General features: G+C 39.0%; 2 protein-coding genes across 2 annotated transcripts in view; one reads left to right on the forward strand and one right to left on the reverse strand.

The window, feature by feature from the left end:
• Positions 1 to 933: 933 nt before the first annotated feature.
• On the reverse strand, positions 934 to 6,594 carry mrps31 (mitochondrial ribosomal protein S31). The gene is made up of 7 exons (XM_034098268.2): positions 6,423 to 6,594; positions 5,062 to 5,544; positions 3,896 to 4,048; positions 3,267 to 3,413; positions 3,117 to 3,193; positions 2,062 to 2,202; positions 934 to 1,607 (listed from the first exon to the last, which is right to left on the reverse strand). Exons 1-7 carry the CDS (start codon positions 6,527 to 6,529, stop codon positions 1,372 to 1,374), a joined length of 1,344 nt encoding a protein of 447 aa, XP_033954159.2. The 5' UTR covers positions 6,530 to 6,594; the 3' UTR covers positions 934 to 1,371.
• A 264-nt stretch (positions 6,595 to 6,858) lies between these two features.
• Positions 6,859 to 9,165, forward strand: part of taf6 (TAF6 RNA polymerase II, TATA box binding protein (TBP)-associated factor) — a 13,746-nt gene continuing 11,439 nt past the window's right edge. The window contains exons 1-5 of the mRNA XM_034098977.1: positions 6,859 to 7,063; positions 8,304 to 8,461; positions 8,579 to 8,665; positions 8,791 to 8,944; positions 9,044 to 9,100. Of these exons, the coding sequence (XP_033954868.1) occupies positions 8,306 to 8,461; positions 8,579 to 8,665; positions 8,791 to 8,944; positions 9,044 to 9,100 (454 nt within the window). The 5' untranslated portion in view covers positions 6,859 to 7,063; positions 8,304 to 8,305. The remainder of the gene's footprint in view (positions 7,064 to 8,303; positions 8,462 to 8,578; positions 8,666 to 8,790; positions 8,945 to 9,043; positions 9,101 to 9,165) is intronic.

The raw sequence follows: 9,165 nt of genomic DNA on the forward strand, positions 1-9,165 counted from the left end.
GGTTTTTAAATAGGGATCTATCTACAGATGTGACATTACTAGGAGAGATGTATGTATAAACTGGATATTTGATTATTTCCAACACATATATTGTTTTAATAAACCTTAAATAATGTGTTTGGCAATTCACTTTTTAATAATTTTGACATCAGAAACAGTCCCTTCAATTGACAAAAGGTTTTGATAAAGTACGGACAAGTTACTGCACAGGGTTGACTTTTTCTTTTGGAATATCCCATTGTTGTCCCAAAGCTGTCAGCAGCGCCATCTAGTGGGTTATTTGTGTAAGACTTTTCCTTACACTCAAAAACACATTTTTTGAACTTCATACACATAAAAGAGAAGTGTTGCCAAAATCTTATCATGCCAATCATGTGTTTAAGGAAAAGTGAACAAAATGTGGAAACGAGGCACTCTCAACTGTCAAGCTCTCGTTTTCCGCACGTTCTCAGACAATAGATTACCAAGAGTGTTTTTAGACCAGATGGAATCTGTGCCGTACATTGTTAACATGTTTTTTAACTTTAAAAGCACTTCCCCTGCAGAGGGCACGAGGTTCAAGGTCTTATTACGCTCCTACTGTAAACCCGATCTGAGGTCCTAGGTTGTGCACATGAGTTACACTTGTGTTACCGCCTGCCAGCAAAAACACCATCAAAGGTGTTTGTTTGACCCGTCACACAAAAATATTTTCATCCACCAGTTTCCTTTGAAATTGAACGACTTAAACCTCAATTCAACTTATGGGTCCAGTGCTTTTTTTAAATGAAGCCTAAATCTACAAACGAACGGGCTTTGATAAATTCTTTAAAACAATATTTTAAGCTAGTTAATCACTTGCTACTTGTGTGTATCACAACAACAACAACAACAACAACAACAACAACAACTAGATAGATAGATAGATATAAGCATTACGGTATTCAAGATACAAACAATACAAATCATTTTTATTTTATTGTGTCACCACACTATTGAAACATCAGCCAGTAAATCGCCTGCATCAGAATTGGATTATGAAAGTAAAGGTTAAATAAATCACCAGTGATGCAGTACATGTGCGTCACTAACTGGAATACAATTAAATAAGCCGTGGGGTTTTTGCTCTTTTACACTTTCTGTATACTTTGTACAATCAATCTATACACACAGCCTTTTTAACAGCGGTTCTATAGAACTCTGATCAACATTTTAGAAACAGTAGATAATGTACAATGTTTGCCACCAGGACACAGACTTGATGCCACTTCAACAGTGATAAAATCAAACTGAAATGCTAAAGATGATCGAAGTTGCAAAGCCCCGCTGAGTGAACAGGTCTTACTTTTATGTGTCTCCATTCAACAAATGTTGAAAACAGACGCAATTGTCTCAGTTGAGGTAAACTTCAGCCTCTTTCAGGACGTCCTCTTTCTGGTGGAAGTAGTCTCTGAACCAGGAAATGTGGTCCCTCTTCTGTTGGACTGCGAGGTAAGGGTTTTTGGACAGACCGGCCACCACCAGCTCCATGAAGTGGCGCACCGGTCCCTGTCGGGGGAAACCCTCCTGCAAGTGTTCCTCTAAAAAGATGTGCTCGTGGAACGGGACGCTGGCTTCCTCCTCAAGTCCTAACAGAGAGTAAGAAGAAACAGTCAGTGTCATTCCTTCATTGTGGCATACCGTCGTATCATTCAGGTTTATTCAGTAGTTAAACGTTAGCAGTATAAGATGATATGCTGCTGTTGCGTATTGCTTGTGGTTAGGAACATAACTTGTTGTGTTAAAATGATGATGTTCAGAGACAATATTGCTAACATGTTTTGGGAGATTACCAGCAGGTGTCAGTATTGTAACACACAAAGTGCATTTATGATGTGTGTATGAGTGTGACGTCAAGTCTCGCGAGAGCACGGAGGAGAAGGAGAGTTTCAGGAAAGAAAGTGTGATTCGTGGCGAATGGCGAGTGTAGACATGAAGGTGATCTTCTGTTTGGTTCAGAAATCTTGAAACAAAGAAAATGTGTAGCACCGGAGTGAACCTGCGTGAGAGTATCCTTTTTTTCTTTAGATACGTGTTACTCACCAGCTTCGTTGTTGATCGGGTACTGCCACATTCTCCCCTCTTTGGTCCACTGGATCATCTCCTCCAGCCCGTTGCGGTGTGTTTGTTCGGTGCTCAGAGACAGATCATTAGCCAAAACAATGTCCCATAGAGTTGGCCGGGCTGTGGAAGAGTCACATCAGCGTTATGGGCAGAAGTCCTTATGAAGATCATTTCAACAGCTCTTTCATTGGGACATTAAAATGCTTTAGGAGAGACCAAGACCCATGGTGTACTGTCCAGTGACAATAAGCACAACTGAAGCCTTATTTTCAGTACAACAGTTATTTCTAAAGGACCTCCCCTCATACAAAGCATGGTAAAAAGAAGCCCCTCGACTCCCATCTTAGTTTACCTATTTAGTTTTGCCCAATTCATAGATGCCCATCATTGTTTTTTGATGCCATAGACCAGTGCTTCTCAAAGTGTGGTCCGTGAGTATATTGGTAACATTTCACATTTTACATAAATTAATTAATTTGAGTTTTTCCGCACACTCGCGGGAATATCTCCGCAATGGAGCGAGCTTAAGTTTCACTTTAAATTGCATGATATAGCCCTGCGCAACACCTTCATCACACATGTTGCCACTTGTTTGTCCCATTTTCAAGCGATTTGTAATATGTTCTAGAAAAACGATGTGATTTTGGATATTTGTGGAGTTAGGTGGTCCGCGAGTGTTTTTTTATTGGTTAAGTGGTCCTTGGTATGAAAAAGTTTGAGAAACACTGCCATAGACACTCGACAATTAAGCCAAGATACCCTAATATTGATGTTTGTCATAACGGACAAATACAAAAAAAGTATTTCCTATGACTTCCTTTTGTTTCTGAATCTGGAAAAAAAGAATTTCCCTCAAACGTATTTTTCTCTATTAACTATCTCTCTCTACGTGGTGTTACTTACACTGAGCCTCCCCTAAAAACGTATAGAGCCCTCCTATGAAAACCTCTGATATACACAATTGATTTAGCCACTGTAAGCAAGCAGTTAATACATAATAACAGTCTTAATACAACATAAAAATGGCTTATTACCAACTGCCGATTCAACTCCATCTTTATCAGTAGTGCGAGGGAAGATGTTGAGCCTTTTCCCTGAGATATAGACCTTCCTAAAGAAAAAAAAAAAAAAAAAATCAAGCACATGTTCTATTTTAAAATAAAGATGTGATGAGAGATATTTACTTTTTCCGAGGATTGTACGGTTCTGTGTTGATTTGCTTTACGTGAGTGTATCCTGGACCGTCGTCATCAAACTGGATCTGATTGGCCGGCCGGGTGCTCTGCCTCCTGTCGGGGTTCTTTCCTACTTTCATGTCAGCGATGATGTCTCTGAGAAAAACATTGTTGGATTCATTTAGACCGATGCCTTTTGTTTTCCATTATACAGAATGAAAACACAAAAAACAATATCACATTTGAGACTTTTTAATAATGAAACTGCTTGATTTTCACACCAATATTCATATAAAACAATTTACCCCAAACTTATTTAACGTCAATGTTAAATATTTGTTTATTGAGGATAGAAGGTTGTTTAAAATCGATACTGTAAATACAGATGATGCTGCAAGAAGTGCGGAAATATAATAACAACATATATTGAATTGACCTTGGGAAATGCAGCAATAAAAAGAAAGGTGTTTAGGCTTGATTTAAAACAATCTCGTTGTTGGCGCAGACGTCAGCTGTTCAGGAAGTTTACTCCAGATTTGTGGAGCATAAAATATAAAAGCTTCTGCTGCGTACAAATATAGAATACAATACCACAAGCCAAATAATTACCCATTAACATTAAAATACTGGATACATACCCGAGGATGTTCATGTCCCCTTTCTTCTGAGCCTCAGTGACGGTCTGTTGCTGCCTCAGCTGGCGGAGCAGCTCCGACGCGGCCTGGCTGCTGTCGGGGAGGGTGGAGGCGGCAGCAGACGCAGCCGCAACCAGCTGAGGATCCAGAGTCTCACTAAGAAGAGGAAGAAGGCGGCGTACTTCATTAAAAGAAGATGGTGAAAGACACACCAGATGTCATCAAGATCAGGGTGTAAGTTCAAAGTGTGAAGGCACAAAGGTCAAACAATCGAACTTTGGTTGTAAAAAGACCAAATGAATTAAAGTGTAGCATGCTGCAGCAGCAGTCTGCTCTGCACGCAGGCTTCCTCCAAGTTTACAGTAAAACAAACTGGTGGTGTGACCAATGACTATTTACAATTATTAATACTATTACTATTATTAGTATATATATATTTATATATATTTTGGTTGAAACTAAGCCAGAAAAAAAAAAAATACATAAAAAAAAAAATATATATATATATAAATAAAATCGATTTTTAAAAATAATATTCGATTATGGAGACTGTAACGAATATTCGAATAATCGCTGGCATCCCTAGTGTATATAGTGACTTTTTTTAAGAAAACTGCTACTTTTTTTCTATGTAAGTCTACGCTTTCTACTTTAAAGTGGACCTATCATGCTATATTTGAAAAAATATGTTGTAGGGCCATACCTATATAAAACATGTCTGTTTTTTTTTTTTTTCAAATACCAAACAGATCCCCCATTGTAGACATGCCTCATACTACTCAAACCCCTCTTTTGCAGCCCTGTTAGAGATACACAGATTGTGGGTCCTTAGCTTGAAATAAATAAAGAAGAGGAGGCGGCGCTAATGCCTGATCAGAATTCTACCGGAGATAAAGTTAAATTCGGTTGTGATAAAACGCCATCCTGTTTAAACCACGTCTAGGATTATTTCTGAAATAGTATGGAGCTCAAATGCTTTTTCTCTTGCAGGTTTATCACGAGGTGAGCCCTTTTTTTATTTCCTGACGCTGCATGAGTTCCCCGACGCACCGGGGACACATATTTACGTATAAAAAGACATCACAAAGTGCATTTTGCATGATAGGTCCCCTTTAATCTGCACTCTGCCTTTGCTGCTGTGATGCCATACATTTCAACCCCCTTCTCACCTCTGGGATGAAGCCTCCTCGGTGGCCTTCTGAAACATACTGATGGTGCTCTCCATAGCTGCTGGCTTTGAGTCGGTTGTAGAATCCTCGCTTTGCCACGCCTTCAAGTTTCTGAGCTTCCTCTTACTGGTTACAGCCACCTTCATGCTTCCAAGAATATCAAGGAGACTGTCTTTCCCACTCTTAGCTGCCACAGTTTTCACTTCTGCTGGTGTTGCCTCAACCTGTTCAGTTTTAACATCCACCTGCTGCTGCGTCGTACCTTCATCCTCCGTCTTCAACACCACCGGCTCCTCCTCCCTTTGGATGACTTTGCTGTCATCTTCAGCTTTCTGTGTCACCAAAGTTGGTGTTTCTGTCGGGTCGACTGGTTTTTCTGCAAGGGTTTTCTCCTCTTCAATAGATGAGGCAACATTGTCTTTCTTTTCACAGAGCCTGACAGAACATGTGCTGAGGGCTTTGACTCCCCCTCCATTTGCAAACCTATATTAAAGAGAAGAAAACTCAGTTAATCATCATACGTGTGTGAATCGTAAGGAAGCAAACAAGTTTGAGTAATAATAATACTACAAAATTCAATACAAAAAGTAGAAAATCAGCTCTTAGGCTACAATTACACTTCCTGTTCTCACCCAGTGAAATACTGAGCAAAGTGAGTGAGATGTTGGGTTATCCAGGCTGTCACAAGGGGGTCACTTGAACTATTTCTTAGATTCCGTTTTTGTGAAAGGAATACACATGAAATCAGAACCAATGGAAATAGAAACCCAAACTGATCTGAAAACGGTGAAACACTGGCTGAAACGAGTCAAACCTAAAATAACTGATCTCTGATCATGCACACATATACAGGAACAGATACACAGAGATGAACATGAATACATACATAGGGACATGGAGACACAAACCATTAGAATATATGCACATATATTGCCATGAATTAGGTTACATACACACATGATGTACATGAAACGATTGTAATGGGGTGACAATATTGTGATTCTATAAAACCATGTATGAGAATGTCACAATGTATTATGTGCTAGAAACTAGTGTACTCTTGTTAATTATATGATGCTTTAATGGGACATGGGGTGCAATACAATGTTATTATGACCTTTAAATGCAATATAGTTCCTATACACCTACCTATGCTCACAGAAATGTCACACAAAATGTCCCGTACCATCATAAGCTAATAGTTTACACGTTAGCTTTTATGGAAAGAATTTTCTAGCTATTTGGAAATGCACATTATAATCTAGTTATAACACTGAACACACTCCTTAACGACCTGTTATGTAGTTGCGGACGTTCGTCAGTCACGCTGTAGTATGTTATCATATGTACTGTTCACTCACCTAAAAACTGCAGCTTTGTCACATTTAGCTGGCAACACACACGCCTCATAGATACGGACAGAAGATTTTCGAGCCGTGTAAACAGTCCGGAATAAAAATCTGTACATGATTGCTTCTTGCAATGCCCTTCCACGCTCCTGAAATGTGTCTCTAGTGCTACACCATAAAGTCACCCCCGTAATCTCGAGGATAACATTGGTTCCGGACACCGGGGAGCACTGTTGTATAAAGGGAGGGGAGTCCCGTAGGTCGAACTGGCATTTAATTAAGTTGTAATATAAGTATTACTATTCAAGTGTACTATTCGTAAATTTAAGATTTTAAAAAACGGTGACTTAATCGAGTTGTAATAAATTACTTTTCAAACAAACGGATGCTCTGTCTGTGATTTCCTCAATTATAGTCTCGCGAGATCAAACCCTGAACGTGACTCAAAATGGCGATGGAACATAAGCGCTAATTCACGAGCGGTGGTCCCAGCTCCAATTCGTAAATGAGTTAGTTATTTATATCAAGAGATGGATATTCATCGAGAAAAATTAGCTTTGCGAAGAAAATATTATTTCAAATCTTAACATTGCCTGGTTTTATTCGTGTACATTCCTGCTTAAATTCAGAAGGGAGAGGACAACTTCACACAGGTAAAATGTCAACGGAAGCTAAGTTGTTAGCATGCAAGCTAACGTTTATCAAATCCATCTCACTGAAAGTTAATATTAAAGAACCATGCATTGGTTTGAATGAATTTAAAACGAACGCTGTTTTTATTTTTTGCATAACTTTGTTGGGTCTGATTGAATATACTTTGTATGTAGCTTGAGTGGTGTATGAAGCTAGTTGGTTGTTATCCGTCAAAGTGGTTACCCGCTTTCTGTGTAGCTCAGTGTTTGTTTACACAATTAAAGTATATAAAACCATTGTTAAAATGCATTTGTCCCCTAGACCTTTGCATGTTGAGTTATAAACAAGATACACTATTGGATCAAAGTGGATATTTATCATAATTTGGGGCACTGATGAGCGAAAATCTTTTGAGGCAGCTTTCCGCCTTCCGTCTGTGCAACATATTGACACTTCACTATTTTCCAGAAAGTTCCATTAACTGCAATATTGAGTTTTGAAACCAATACGTTTTGCATTATCAAAACGAATTACCATTTTCCTCTTTCATTTATGTCACCATGTATGAAACATGCGTTATTGCCGCATAGTTTGAGTTTCTCCCTCTCCATAACAGCTACTTTACATAACTGTCATTTATATACTGTCATATATATGTGTTACTGTTGTTTAAATAGTGTAATGCCTGAACACATTGCTGCTGTAATGAACACATTGCTGCTCTAACAAAAATAATCTCCCAATTTTGGATCATCAAAGTGTCTATCTATCGATCTTAAAGAGCTGCTTGGTTTACGACAAATATAACGTGTTTGATTTGTAATCATGATCTCATAAGACCTTAGATACTTCTTCCTGTATTGGGTTTCCCACATGTTCTCTGACAAACATTAACAGAGATTTTATACAACACAACATTACGTTTCTTTTGGTAAACCTTCCATACACTTTAGTGAAACACCCACTCCATAATATTATGCTAATCCCTGCAATAAAAACCTGCAGCCCCTTCCTTACAATGGTGCTTATAGAAGTAGACTAAAGGTTATATAGTTTGTCTCACAACTACTTCAAGACTTTCACTGTAACGTCATGAATGCTGTTTGTGGCTTCAGACCCATTGAGTGTTCATTAATGGCAGTAATCTATTCTAATGTTGTACTTGGATGACATGGTTGTCTCCTGAATAAGTGGAATAGTTCGATTGTTTTTTGTATTTTTGTGAAGAGTGATATTTACAAACTTGTGAACTTTTTGTAGCCATGGCGGAGGAACGTCGGCCGAAGCAGTGCACGGTCACGGTGCCCACAGAGTCCATGAAGGCCATGGCAGAGTCTGTGGGAGTGGGGCAGCTGCAGGAGGAAAGCTGCGCGGCCCTGAGTGAAGAAGTCAGCTATAGAATCAAGGAAATTGCACAGGTAAGTCCCAGATGATTGAAGCAGACACTTTTCTTGTGGTTCTGCCAACTGCTCTGAAACCACATTCTTCAATGTCTTACATTTTGTTTGATTTTTTTACTTTGTTTTTCTACCTAGGATGCGCTCAAATTCATGCATCATGGAAAGAGACGTAAATTAACCACCAGTGACATAGATAATGCTCTCAAACTAAAAAACGTGGAGGTAAGGGAGAACTTTTATCACTTGATTAAGCACCACTGAATGGATGCTGGATCTTTTTTTTCTAGGTGCCTTTTTTATTTTTTTAAATGTCTTAACTAACTGTGACTAAATTCCTCTCGTTGTAGCCGCTGTATGGGTTCCAGACCCAAGAGTTTATCCCTTTTCGCTTTGCAAGCGGTGGTGGGAGAGAGCTTCATTTCTATGAGGAAAAGGAAGTCGACCTCAGTGACATTATTAACACGCCGCTGCCCAGAGTTCCCCTAGATGTGTCGCTCAAAGGTATCCATATAATCACTATTACATGCCCTTATACTCCCGAATCATAAATGTTTTTTTAACTTAAACCTTGTATAACCATACTTGTTTACTTATTCACAGCCCACTGGTTAAGCATTGAGGGGGTGCAACCTTCTATTCCAGAAAATCCACCACCAGGTAAGCCTTGTTTAGAATCTTTCCTATAAAAGACGCTAAAAACCTTGGATGAAAGATTTTAAAAG

This window comes from Pseudochaenichthys georgianus, chromosome 14, assembly GCF_902827115.2.
Source record: "Pseudochaenichthys georgianus chromosome 14, fPseGeo1.2, whole genome shotgun sequence".
NCBI lineage: Eukaryota > Metazoa > Chordata > Actinopteri > Perciformes > Channichthyidae > Pseudochaenichthys > Pseudochaenichthys georgianus.